Below are 13,362 nucleotides of genomic sequence, written 5' to 3'. Positions count from 1 at the left end.
AAATGGTGTTATTTGAGAACGGACATCCGCTTGCGCATGCAGATATTACGATATAATGTTTACATTTTATGTCTTGATTTTGTAAATTTTTGTAACAATGATTCCGCCCAATGTGAGAGATACTTTCATTTTACCATTTAAAAGTGATGACTGGCACGCCATGTTGGCTCCGCATTTACTGGATAATTTAAAGCCACTAATTTTTCTCAAATCTCAGACAAATCCACCTAAAAGATTTTGATTTTGTGAACTTTGCAACAGAACTACTATTTTTTAATAGTATTTACTCCATGCCTTTTTCCTTGTAGAATAAATATTTTGCCTGACACAAGACATTGAGAACTACGACTTCACTGCGACCTTCACTCACCATGAGTGTGTATAGTGTATGTCTGTAATTTACTTTGTATATAAGTAGTACATGTTATAGAAGTGAAATATGAATACAGGTGCATGATTGTTAATGATTTAGTATATAATTATATGATTTATGTGAAGCTCTATGAGTAGATGTTTGGAAAGGCGCTATATAAATCCTCATATTTTTATGGTTACTTAATAACTATTATTACATCAGGCACTGTTAGTATAAACAGACAAATGTAATGAAATCCTTTTGTGCTAGGAATCCAAATATTACGCAAACATACCCAGACCCATAAAGAAGCCTGATTCTGGAGAAAATGCTGTTTGTGCTAAATATACATTTTCTTCTCTTCTTCTCTCATTTCCCTCCATCCTCTGATTATTCATTAAACAGTAAAAGACTTGATGTATGATAGTATGAATGTGTTTATGTATATGTCAAAATAAACATTTGCTACTGATTGTCAACTTAATTAAAGAAATCTCTGTCCTCTAGAGTCAAATACTTGTCATTTGCCAAGGACTTGAAAACATGACTGATGCTTTGTACATTTGCCTGGAATGAGATGAAAAGCTTCGTTAGTGATGTAGTTATTTATAATTTATTTTTTGATACTGTGTTACCTCCATAGGTAAAATTAGCACTAGTATGAAATGGTGAGGACATTAATTCTAAAGGAAGAGTGATTGCACTCTCTCTTTCTTTCAGTGAATAACCAAGATTCAATATAACAATGTTGCTACAATCTAACCATGTCATTTGAGTTATTTGGTATGTTGTTTTAGTCTATAATTTTACTAGTTAATACTTGACTCTAGATAGAATTTATTGTTGTCTTTCTCTACTTCTTACTTAAAAATTCTTTAGCACATTTCTACTTTCAAAAACATTTTAGCAATGATCTTTCAATGATTCATATATATATATAAATTTGTCATGAAATTATTAAACATGACTAACTGTAACACTGGATCTATGGAACTTATTAGGGTGATTTATTTACTACACGCTATACCAACTGTAAGTGTAAAAAATATTATTAGGTGTTTCACATTGAATTTTTTAGCGTGCAAAGGTGTATGTTAAGATTCAAGTCACCGAATTGTTTTACTTGGTGAATAAGGATGAAACACATGCCTACAAAGATAACCCACTTTACTTCACGTATAAAATAGATAAAAACATTCCACTAACTTGTACAGGTCCAGCAAACTGAGATCACTGAATCAACATACATCGTGCGACCAGATGATGATGATGATGATGATGATGATGATGATGATGATGATGATGATGATAACAACAATAATTGATTTTTATAGGATTTTTTCCCACCGTTAAAGGTGGGATCAAAGCACTTTACTAAAAAAAAAGACATACTAATAATAATGGATGCTGGTCTCAAAAGCAGTTAATAAAAACAGAGATAATGAATTCGCATAGGGACATCGTAAGGCTATACAGAGACATAGACACTGTACTTCGTTGTATGTATAGATGTATACGGAAAAAAAGATAAACACGAAATAAAGTTAATAAAATATAAAATGTAGATTGTTCTAAAATATTTGTGTTGGTTCATTCGTGACTCTGTGTGTGTGTGTGAGCGTGCGTGCATGCACCTGAGTGTGGGTAGGTGTTGATGTATTGAGAGGCTAAAAAAAGGTGAAAAAATTACATCTACTTATAGCCGTGTGGGTAGAGAAGTGCAAAGGTCATGTCTAAAGAAAAAGTTGTCTTTTCTGATAAGACACAAGCCCAGGAGATGGTTTTGAAGTCGCTGGTTTCGGTAACCCTAAACTAATCGAAGATTTGGGCAAATATGGGCAGACAGTATTGTCCGACAGAGGTATGGGTCTGTATTGAAGATAGCACTATCCGACAGAGGTATAGGTCTATATGGCAGATAATATTGTCTGACACAGGTATGTCTATATGGTAGATAGTATTGTCCGACAGTGATATGTGTCTATACAGCAAATAGTATTAACAGATAGAGCCAGTATGGCATGTAGGTAAAGAAGTATAAGTGGACAGAGAAAAGTATGAGTGAAGAGACATTTATGGGCAGACAAGCTTTTGTGTGTGTATATATATATAAATATAAACGAAAAACTACGACTACACTTATGTCGTCAAGAGACAAGATGATGCTGTTTTCACAGTATGTCCACAGCTAGGAAAAAAATAACCTGATCCCAACAACAAACCACGTGATGAAAAACGTGACTTTCTAAGTCACGACAACCTTGAGAAAAAATACAATCGAAGGAGATAACCGAAAATAGACCACTGCGTGCAGTGGTGATGAAAATAACTATAAAGAAAGTCTTCATTGGCTCCAAGTTTTATGAATATTTTTTCTTTTTATTCTCTGACCGTTCTTTGTCCTGTACCACGATATAATGTAGTTAAAGAAATATAAGTTTTGTGACTTTTTTTTGTTTTTACATACGTCAAAAATAGCTTTCACCTGACCGAGAATAAAAGGCACGTGGTGGGCACTGTTCAGAAAAACGCGGAATTCCAAGACATGTCGTGGGAGCGAAGTGCACGTGCCTTGTTTCCTTACAGCTCAAAGGTCAAAGAGAGAATTTAGAGAAGCGATGAGTTACCTTCCAAGTGGCTTTTTGCATCAAATGTACAATCAAGTGGGGCTCTGTATGGGGTGACTTCCTTCATGGTGCCCATAGCCCCTCAGGGCACTCACCCATGGATTACATGGCGTGGATTACAATACACAGGACTGTGATTACCGATTGGATAGCCTGTCAACTTCTATCGGAATGGCTGACTGTGATTACCAGTTCGATAACCTGTCGACGTCGACATAAGATTCAACATTAATGACAATAACAATATAAAGCTCGAATTCTGTAACCTATAAAAGTGCATGACCAAAGTACCTAGTTAATGATGTAAAGTTACCCATGAAGCAGTGCCCTTGAGCTGGTTTTACAAAGGGCATGTGATATAGGGTCAAGGGTCAAAAAGACGTTTTTTCATAGAAAATATTATTTATGGAGACCATTTCTTTAAGTCTCTAGACCAGCCTGACAGCAGTATCTTATCATTAAAATACAGCGATAGCATTATTTTTGGCATGCCAGTATTGTTTTCCAAAGATGTCTTTATTCAGATAATGTTGTATCTAAGGTTTTGCAACGTATTATGCTTTACGAGTACATAGTAAGATCAGTAACTGAGTTTATAGCACTAACTTTAATTTTGCTATTATTACAGCAACTATGGCCCTGTCATCCCTGCAGCACTTCAAGCATAACATCATAAGGTTGGATCTGTGGGGGAAACTAAGTTTCGTTTCAGTGCAGCGGGAGGGTACTGCAGCCACACGGAGGAACAGTATCAGTGCAGCAAGATGACCTCTGATGAGCTACTGGTCAAGACGTCCCACACGTCTTCGTGTTTGCGAGCTTGACATATCGGAATATAAAAATAGTATACACAATATGACAACTGATTTTTATGTATGCGCTTCTTCAAGTGAAATCCCAACAGTGCACAGGGAATACATTTAATACATTTTACTCTTAGCCCCACAGGACACACTGTACCTGGGCCTAGCTAGGCTTATAGGCCCAAGTTACGCAGCGAGTTAAAGATCGTGTAAAGTTGCAGCTGCCGCTAACCTAAAAATAAATAAATGTTCACATAGTCTATGACTCCGAATTTCAGCTCCAAGTATGACGAACAATCAAAAACAAGCTTTCGAGCATCTTCCACTTGCAGAAAAAAGTCTGATCATTTTGCTAGCCAAAATCTGATTTGTCTTTTGATTTTGTGAGGCTGGATAATCTATTGATGTAGATGCCACCATAGTAGTTTTGTTTCTTAGGTGAAGTTTCTAGAAAAGAATTCTTTCTGTTAATCTATCCAACAGCAAGCTTTAAGCGACAGTGAGGATGCTCATACAAACTCAGGTTCAAGACGAGCAAGAATATCGTGCTGTAAACGTGAGTGAGTGAGTCAACCGGTCTTCTTTCTGCCTCTTCATTTTAGTCAGTGATGAATGTACGTGACTGATACGAATGATAGGTATGTGGCATAATGCACAGTCTTCGGGTTTTTTTTCATGAATTAGTTGTATATTCCTTGGGAGCGTCAGCTTGAGAGCAGATGGTCCAGCTGGCGCACGTATATCACTATTGCTGTATCTCATTATATCTACACAACGACCGCTCACAGTTAAAGGAGGGAGAGAGAGATACCACATTACATTACTTATCTTAGAACTCTTTCAAACTCAAGACTCGGTCCTTACATCATCTTAGACACCTTGGATTTGTTTGACTTTTGTTTTAATGTTTGAACTGTTTACACGCTACTATAAGCTGGTAAGAAATAGCAAAAAGTATTGGTGTGCACAATGTGACAGCGCGTACATCTTATTCGTTAGTACGTTTGCAGGCCAAATTTAGGAACCAGGTCTGTCTGTTGACAAGTCTTTATCCAAGGGTTACAAGTGTATTCTGCTACAATGGAGAATCTGATAAGTAGTTTGAAGGCTGAAACCGAATAAAAACATGGTTAAGGCTGGTTGGCTCTATATGTCTTCATGAAAAGGTAGCTTTTTACTTGTCTGACAAGAAACTTCTTTAAACTACTTATTTCATTCTTCTTCTCTGCTTTGTCCGTAAAAGTACAGGACATAGTCAGTTACATGCTGACTTCATGACAAGATTGTAAACCTGTATGTTAGAGATTTCTATGAAATATATGTTTATAGCCATTTACTCTGATAGGCACAAACTCATTAATTACACCAGAGGAGGGAACTGAAATAAGCTATACAGACGAAGCTTACTGCATGCACATGGAGGGGCAGTCATGGCGCAGCTGAACGATGTCCTCCGAGTCTCCTGACAACGCCTGGGTACAGCGGCGCTGGCAAGCTGTTGTCTTCCGCACCTTCGCGCAGGAACTGGCACACAACAGTCGTCAGGTGGTTGTTCTCGATGAGATCTGTAGAGAAAAACAATGTAAACAACACTGTTTGTTTTTGTAGGCGCCCTCTCCCACAAGTCCCAAACAGAACAATATATTTTACTGTAGAGCAACAATGGGCATGTTTCTATTGCTAAGACTATGCAGTACATCCATGTTGCACGGAAAGAAGATGGTTGTGCAAATACGAAAGCTAAAAATAAATAACTACTATTTCCACATAAAAAGCACAAATAAACATAAACAATCTACTACAGACAGGAGCTACGAAAAAACATAAGTGTGAATTCTGCCGCCATTAGGACTACTTCATCTTAATAGTCGATGACAAAAGTTTTAAGGCGTTTCCCTCTTTAAAAACAAAACCAAGGAAAAAACAGAGTCCTCTTCTCAAGGATGCATCATTTGTCTTGTGATTATTTAAGGCTGGCTTTGATATAGATGCAAGTGTAGGTTGAATTACTTTTTTTTTTAGAAAAAGTGACCTGCTAATGCTTTGCTATACCAACTGTATCCAGAAGAAAGCGTTTATCTCTGACAGCATTGCAAACGACAGCAAGAAGAACGACAACCAGGAAAACTTTCATTATGAACGTTGGAGGTATCAAGGTTTCTGGTGCAGAGGGGAGCTGAAACAGAAAAAACAGAGCTTTTACCAGTCTTTCGTATTCCCTTCATATGCTAGTTATCAAGGGGAGCAACAACACTAACACACACACCTCCCATCCACCTGTTTCTTATTGTACTAACGACTTACGCAAAGATCTTACGAAATGAGAATGGTGACAACAAGAGCGGCAGCACACAGCTATTTATTTTAAGTGTGTTAGGGTGAGGAAACAGAACTCGGGTTTAAAAACAAGTAACAATACCCTGCTGCGAGAAGCTTAGATAGTAACAGGCTTGGCAACCGATCTTATCGGTTATAAAAAGAAAGAGAGAGAGATGCACACACCCAAAATAGGTGTACACGCACGGTCAGACAAAAATACACTCACTCGGGGGATATTCATGGTATAAGACGGATAATTATACTATTTATTTCAATAGTGTGTCAACAATGGACCTCAAAACTAGTGCAAATATGTGCAACAACGATGCCGTGAAATGAACTGTACTTTAGGGGAGCCTGCCGTAGCTAAGTGTCAGTTTTTACCTCCTCCATGGCGCAGAAAGCAATGGGGAACTAGCTTTGCCACCATTACAAGACTCAAGTGTCGTGTTGATGATGCTGTGGTTGGTCTGCTCATTTTACTCTTGAACTGGGGCAGACATATTATACAATGTTGGGATGTAGAACTGAATCCCTGAGACACGAGGAGTCCAGCACTACTAGACTCACTACGAGACACTCTGGCCTGCACTTGTCTTTGGGACCAGCGTGCATGACAGCAAGGAGAACAACAACCCCTCAGGAAATCTTTCATTGCGGAGGTTGGAGGTTCCTGGTACAGAGGGTGGCTGAAAGAGAAAAACAGATATTTTCGTTTCATCCGTCTTTTCTTTTAACTTTAGAAACCATTGGCACTCACTGTCTCCAAGACATGTTTCGTCTTACTAACTTACTTTCATTCTGTGAATCTTGTGTGCTGCTTCACACTTCAGCTGAACTATACTTGACATAGTGTGACCATGAAGAAGTTTTCAGAAGTCGATGCACATTGTCTAGTTTCATTAGTAAGTCTCGTTCCTTAAGGACAACACCCAAAACTTTCCATTCTCACTATAATCTGCTGCAGTGCATAATATGGTACATTGTTTGCAAGTCGTAATAAAGTGGAATCTGTCGTCAGATTTTATATACACACCCCTTCATAGAAGTTTCAAGTCTCTCTACTGAGAGTGGAATTAAAATGTGACAGTCTGGGCTAGATTGCATGATGGTTTGAAAGTGTTTCCTTTTCGTTTTGATTTTAGTCTGCCCTCCTCATATACCTTGCCCTTGTTTGTAATCACTGTTAACTTTGTGTGGTCTCTGTCTTCTACTTCATCCTCATCGTTCCCATATCTCTGTTCCTTCCTGTACTCAACTTAAACAGAGGTTTTGAATACATGGTCTTTCATGATCGTGATTATGTGCTTTATAATCTACCTTATTATGATTATTGTTGTTGTTAAACATTGCGCGAACTTCTGACTGATTAATATGCTCTCAGATAGATAAGTCAGAGTGAATAAGTTATTTTGCTAGCATTAGTAAGTGTAATCATGACATAAGAGGGCATCTCATGTATGTTAGAAGAGCCCAGGGGTACAGCAAGATTTATACTGAGTCGTAAGCTACTGTCAATTCAGAAGTGTCTTTTAATTAAGGACACTTTTTCACGAAAACATGCTCATTTTTACTGAGACCTTGGGGATCATATCAATTTGTCCACACTGAGAGCAACCATCTTGATGATCTCTTTTCTTTTATCTTTGTGAGATACGATTAGGAAATGAAGACTTGGGTTTTACAGGACGTTCAACCACATTATTAATAGCTTTACATAAGCAGAGACACCAGAATCGTGATTAAAAGCGATCTGGATTATGACATGGGGTAATGAAAAGTAAGATGCTAAACAGGTTGGAAAAGTCGTTTATTATTAGGTCTAGATTTTTTTTTTATTTTCACTGTTGTAGCAATATCGTATTCGTGGACTTCTAGTTCAAGGCTGAAAGGATGCTCAGTACCTCTACGGACAATACACATTTTGGGAAAAAAAATATGGTCGTTTTTATATTAAAAAGTATTGTCCTTTATTGGCGATATAGCGACTGCGAAAGTGTTAAGGTAGTATACATCTAGTACACAGCTAGAACAAACAACACATTCTTCATTCGTTCACCTCGTCTACAAACACACTTAGAAGACATATAGCAGACGAATGTGCAGATGACTGAAAGTCTTAGTAAGTCATGCACGTCAGAGTTTTGCTGTTGCCCCTAAAGGACGAGAAAAAACACAGCTGTTCATGGCGTAAGGTGGTCGTCGTGATGGACTTTGAGTTTTTTTTATCTTTATCACCCTATAAAATCGTTGGCACAAACAGCTAGGTCCGTCTATTCTACCCCATCTGGTAAGATCTTAGGCTCAATTAAACTGTTCTTTATGCAGGGTCAGAGTTTGTAATTGTGTCAACATTTAATTAGGCTGTTCTAATTTCATAACTTTAGATTGAAGTCTACTATAAATGAGCATCTGGAAAACATCGATTACTTCTGTAATAAGATGCATTTGAATGATTGTACCAAGCACCGAAATCAGGACACATAAACCAGATTCTATATTATACTGTAGCTGCTAGTACAAACGTATTGTTGAAACCTGTTATGCGTGCACATGAGTTAGTAGATTCCCAAAGCAAAAAATGAACCTCCTTTCTTGCCGTTTGCATAAAAACTTTGACCGTTTATTTTTTCCATACTAGCGCCACTCACCCAAGCTTCATCATGAAGATCGTTCTGTGTCTCCTTCTTGTGGCAGTGGTCTACGCTGATCAAGAAAAGCGTTTGTTCTTGGAGGAGTTTGATGTATTAGGTAATAAAAAAAGTCTCATTCATTGAAGCGTGCCCAAACCTTTAAAGAAAGAGAAAACGTGAACAGACAAAAGAAAGAAAAAAATTAAAAAAATGAAGTCACCAGGCAAAAACAAAAGGGGAAAATGACTGTGAAAGTTTTTAAAACAAAATATTGATTGAGGAGGGGAGGAAGCTAACGATGTGTATGGTGCAGTTATTTTCCCTGAATAACGTGTGTGTGTATGTGTGCGCGCGCGAGCGTGCGCTAATTAATTAAATAGCCCATTACCCCTGGACTGTACCACATTCGGTTTGCATTTCTGTTGCTGACACATCGTTGGTGGTTTATCATCCTTCAGGCTTGTTCGACACCAAAACCATTGAGACCACCGTGTGCGGCATCACATCAAGAATCGGAGGAGACGACACGGAGACGCAATGTGAGGGAGTGTGTCACAGTGTGCTGCAGGGGGAAACCGTCGCCGAAAACTTCCTCCACAGCGGCTGCCCCTTAGTCTGCAGATCGTAAGTAGCTACCCTCACGTTTCCATGCCCACGCAGAAATGAGCACCTAGTTACATACCACCTTTACATTGGTCTTTTGGTCTATTTTCTTGTGTAAAATGGAGATAAACGGGTTTCTAAGCAGTTGTAATAGGATCCGACAAGAAATAGTGAACTGTCATATTGTCTTCAGGTCAAATAGTGAACCCTAGGGTAACATGACCATTTGCTTCATAGCTCTAGTCGCAGTGGGGCGTGAGGTGAAGGGAAGAGGTAAAGGAGATGAGGTGAAAAGTGTTGGTGATGGAGAGGCATATGATTTTCCAGAATTCACTTAACCCATTTTTATTTTTCAGTTTGCAGTATCTGGTCCATATGTTCCCATGTAGCACTCCTGCTGCTTAGTAATCAGGTCACGTGGTGTCTGAGGACTTTCAGTTGGGCTTTTCAGCGGTTTACTTGTATAATAGACAATAAAACTTGATTGCAAATTCTCGCACTTGTTGTGTTTTGCAAACGTATCATAAGAATTATAAACCGTTATTTCAACCCACAATGCTACAAAAAGACGCTCAATCATTTAAATTACAGCCTTCTACTCTAAAGTATACACACACACAATTCTTCTCTAAGTACAAGTGTCAGTACTTAGTCAACATGAGAGCTAAATGAACGCATAATGAGATTTAATACACATTGTGACAAAATAATCACATTCTAAGAAAGGTGAAGGATTGCAAATAAGATAAGCATGAACACGACAGAAAGGTCGATATGATCATCAGATGTGATTGCTGTACAGTTTTATGGCTGTGAGGATCATAACCTGTTAGGATCGATCAGATCAGGTATGGGGTACTAAATTCATTAAAGTTAGAACAAGCTTGCAATCTCATTGCTAAATACATAAACATCTGACAGGGTTGTTTAATTTAAGACCTACCATTTAGCGACAGCTTTCAAATTTAGTATTATCTTTCAAAATTCAGAAACAGTAAAGTTGGCGAAGCTGAGCAGGAGCTATCAAGTTCGCTTGGTACAGTAGTTTGATTCGACAGGTTAAAAGCATATTATACATTTCTCATTTGCATCTCGCAAATCTGCTCGACCTCAGACACATCTGGCTCACCAGCTTGGCGATGAATCCACCGACCAGGCGTTTCGCGCTGCATTCCACATGCACCATTCTGATGGGCGAAAGGGCAGGTGAACGAATCCTGTCCCATTGAGTGCAGATCGTAAATACTCTTGCGTCGAGAGTTGTTCTCATTTTGTGAGAGATTACCTCTTCATGCGGTACCAAAAAAAAAAAAAAATTTTTCTAGTGACAATAGCCTGTCGTAAAATAGATGTCTAGTAACCTCAGCTACAGCAGTGGCAGTCAAAGTCCCTCCCCCTTTAACGCATGCACTTCCCCTCCTCTACAAACACACGCAGATCACGATGTTTGGCAGACAATGTACAGGTTACTGGGCTCTTTACCTGTCGTGCATGTCAGAATTCGACTTAGTACCCAACCTCTCTCCCCATCGCTCTGAAGGGAGAACAAAAAAAGGATGTGTCGGTGAATGTAGGGGATTGTTGTAATAGATGTTGCATCAGAGTTTATCTTGTTATCTCGACTTCTCCCTATAAAGATCAAGAGTGAAACAACCAGGAAACACTACTCCATCTGTCTGGTAAGAATTTAGGTTTAACTAAACATGTTTATGAACTAGCAAGTGCCTGTGCATTCAGGGTAAAAGTGTGTCCGAAATTTTAGACAAAAGATGTAATGGAGTAATTGGTGCTGATATTGATGCTAAGTTTTAAACTAAAATGATATAAATGTGATGGAATGTATGTCTTCCTCCGAAACAAATAAATACATCTTTATAAAATGGCTGTACAAAATTTATATATTCGTGTATTATTATACACATATCTGACTCTGTCCACAATTTTGAAATCAACATTCCAGGGTATTCCCGCAATCTCTCCTTATTATTTTAATGTAAGAAGGTAATGCAACTATCCTCCTAACCTCTCCCCATTCCCCCACATTAACATGAGATCATAAAGGCGTCAAACCATAACAATCTTATTCTCATCTATCACAGGTTTCTCCCTTTATTTCTCATAGCCTAGTGCCTACCAACCTCACGATGAAGGTCGTCCTGTGTCTTCTTCTTGTGGCTCTGGTTCACGCCGCACCCAAAGATCAACAAAAGCGCTTGTTCTTGGAGGATTTAGACGTACTTGGTAAAAATGAAATTGTGTAGTTTTTACTGTATGTTGCCAGTTACCTGAGCTATGACAGAAGAAAAATGCAGTAAAAGCGAGCACTAATTAGCTATGTGTTGATGCAGACACTGTTGTATCTGAGCACTAACTACATAATATTCCATTATTTTTATATTGTAAATACACTGCTTACATATCCGTTCTGACAACATGGCGGCTTGTCGTTCGGTAGGTTTATTCGACCTCAAAACCCTGGAGACGACCGTGTGCGGCGTGACAACAAGGATCGGAACAGACGACACGGAGACACAATGTGAGGGAGTGTGTCACAGTGTGCTGCAGGGCGAAACCGTCGCCGAAAACTTCCTGCACAGCGGCTGTCCCTTCGTCTGCAAATCGTAAGTTGTGTGTTTTCGTATCTCCAGGCTGTAGAGATTTCCCTGCTGCCATGCCACTTGCACATCGGCCCTTGCTGCTAAGCGAGAGAATGCTTAGTTGGGCAGGCTTGCGTCTATTATCTAATGTTATCGTTCTTTTGCTTACCGAGGGTTCTGGATAGAAAGAAGAGTTGTTTAATTTAAAGAGTGACTGGACTAGTGTGTCATAGAAATAGTGATATCGGGAATAAAACAGTGAACTGTAATAGAATACGTAATGTAGATTGGTAAATTGTAAATTGTGCATATTACTGTTAAAAATGTAGAAATGCAGGTTTGCTGAGATTTTAGACAAGAGCTGCTAAGGGAAATGGAAATGTGTGTGTGTGTTGGGAAGGGGATTGAGAAAGTGTACCAAAACTGATGAGGTTCTTTTCTAAGCGAAGGTAGGTCGTCGTCCCAGGTAAATCAAGGACAAGCGTGTTGTGTCCGCTGTTATAAAGCAGCCTCCAGAGCCCGCAGATATTTGGTTTACCTCTAGGATCTTAGTAGAAAGAATGCTCTTGGGTAAATAAATTTGATCCCAGAAGTTTACCCATACCCCAGGGTTTGCTTTTCCTATGCTCAGTAAGTACAGCAGTCGCAAGACTTGTGTAGCTCTAACCTTGGATCGTATTCGACAGAAACCTCTAAATTATCAACATAATTCATAGAACAGTGCTTGTTTCAGATTACAGAACCCAGTAATAATTCCGTTTTATGGATAACCCTGGGGTAACATTACATATGCTTCATAACTACGGTCAGAGGGATGGAGGGAGAGGAATTGTAGCACATAGAGCTTCTGACCAGTGAGGGAGTACTGATCATATAATAATTCCATTTTTTTTTTTCAGTCTGCAGTATCTTGTCCACCTTTTCCCATGCGACAAAGCTGTTACATCTAAGTAATCAGATCACGTGATGTCTCTCGGGACTTCCAAATGGACTCGTTATCAAAAACATGACAATTAAACAATGGTTATAATTCCTCGCCCGCGTTGAATTCAGCTTGATGTTTGATGAGCATGTTTGATTGTGAAGTGTTGGTCAGTGTACAACTGTACAGTGTTGGTCTATTAACCTCTCCCCCTTTCTAAATCACAGTGTACCTACCACTTTCTCCTTAATCCTTTTTTAGTTCTTTCCCCTTATCTTGATCTCTGTCTCGCCTGCCATCACTGTGTAAAGTGCAGGTTGTGATAAAACAATTTTGAAAAGAAGCAAAATAAAAGAAAACAAACAAACAACAAAGGGAAGAAATAGATAAAGAAGTTAGAATAATCTAAGAAAAGTGTGTAAGAAGATGAATATGACCACGACATTATTTAACAAGAGTTTTAAAGTCAAGTGTAGAAGAACAGAATTTAGCATATACGGGAT

At 38.7% G+C, this 13,362-nt stretch overlaps 2 protein-coding genes and 1 long non-coding RNA gene across 6 annotated transcripts; 2 read left to right on the top strand and 1 right to left on the bottom strand.

Annotated features, from left to right (window-relative positions):
* Positions 1-4,669: 4,669 nt before the first annotated feature.
* Positions 4,670-6,113, bottom strand: LOC112566487. Its single transcript, XR_003099604.1, has 4 exons — positions 6,090-6,113; positions 5,838-5,961; positions 5,193-5,350; positions 4,670-4,893 (listed from the first exon to the last, which is right to left on the bottom strand). It is a non-coding gene; the product is annotated as an uncharacterized LOC112566487 (long non-coding RNA).
* Positions 6,114-7,849: 1,736 nt separating this feature from the next.
* Positions 7,850-9,835, top strand: LOC112566482. 2 transcript variants are annotated; one of them, XM_025242695.1, is made up of 4 exons: positions 7,850-7,884; positions 8,746-8,855; positions 9,196-9,361; positions 9,697-9,835. In XM_025242695.1, exons 1-4 carry the CDS (start codon positions 7,865-7,867, stop codon positions 9,743-9,745), a joined length of 345 nt encoding a protein of 114 aa, XP_025098480.1. In that variant the 5' UTR covers positions 7,850-7,864; the 3' UTR covers positions 9,746-9,835. The 2 variants fall into 2 exon arrangements, with proteins under 2 accessions (XP_025098480.1, XP_025098481.1); XM_025242696.1 differs by having other exon boundaries at positions 7,855-7,874.
* Positions 9,836-10,880: 1,045 nt separating this feature from the next.
* On the top strand, positions 10,881-12,972 carry LOC112566484. 3 transcript variants are annotated; one of them, XR_003099602.1, is made up of 4 exons: positions 10,881-11,019; positions 11,463-11,581; positions 11,796-11,961; positions 12,837-12,972. XR_003099602.1 is itself a non-coding variant. In XM_025242699.1 (3 exons), exons 1-3 carry the CDS (start codon positions 11,485-11,487, stop codon positions 12,889-12,891), a joined length of 318 nt encoding a protein of 105 aa, XP_025098484.1. In that variant the 5' UTR covers positions 11,463-11,484; the 3' UTR covers positions 12,892-12,972. The 3 variants fall into 3 exon arrangements, 1 of the variants encoding a protein (XP_025098484.1); XR_003099601.1 differs by having other exon boundaries at positions 10,884-11,019; positions 11,440-11,581; XM_025242699.1 differs by lacking the exon at positions 10,881-11,019.
* Positions 12,973-13,362: the final 390 nt, after the last annotated feature.

Source organism: Pomacea canaliculata, linkage group LG6, assembly GCF_003073045.1.
Source record: "Pomacea canaliculata isolate SZHN2017 linkage group LG6, ASM307304v1, whole genome shotgun sequence".
Classification (NCBI taxonomy): Eukaryota; Metazoa; Mollusca; class Gastropoda; order Architaenioglossa; family Ampullariidae; genus Pomacea; species Pomacea canaliculata.
The sequence above is the reverse complement of the archived record's forward strand: the minus strand, read 5'-3'. Positions and strand labels throughout refer to the sequence as shown.

Excerpts from the sequence above, each read along its gene's own strand:
- LOC112566482 (XM_025242695.1), top strand. The coding sequence starts at position 7,865 with ATGACATGGGGTAATGAAAA. Across the intron at positions 7,885-8,745 it reads ATGACATGGGGTAATGAAAA|CGCCACTCACCCAAGCTTCA; the intron begins GTAAGATGCTAA and ends TTTCCATACTAG. Across the intron at positions 9,362-9,696 it reads TGCCCCTTAGTCTGCAGATC|TTTGCAGTATCTGGTCCATA; the intron begins GTAAGTAGCTAC and ends TTTATTTTTCAG.
- LOC112566484 (XM_025242699.1), top strand. The coding sequence starts at position 11,485 with ATGAAGGTCGTCCTGTGTCTTCTTCTTGTGGCTCTGGTTCACGCCGCA. Across the intron at positions 11,582-11,795 it reads GGAGGATTTAGACGTACTTG|GTTTATTCGACCTCAAAACC; the intron begins GTAAAAATGAAA and ends GTCGTTCGGTAG. Across the intron at positions 11,962-12,836 it reads TGTCCCTTCGTCTGCAAATC|TCTGCAGTATCTTGTCCACC; the intron begins GTAAGTTGTGTG and ends TTTTTTTTTCAG.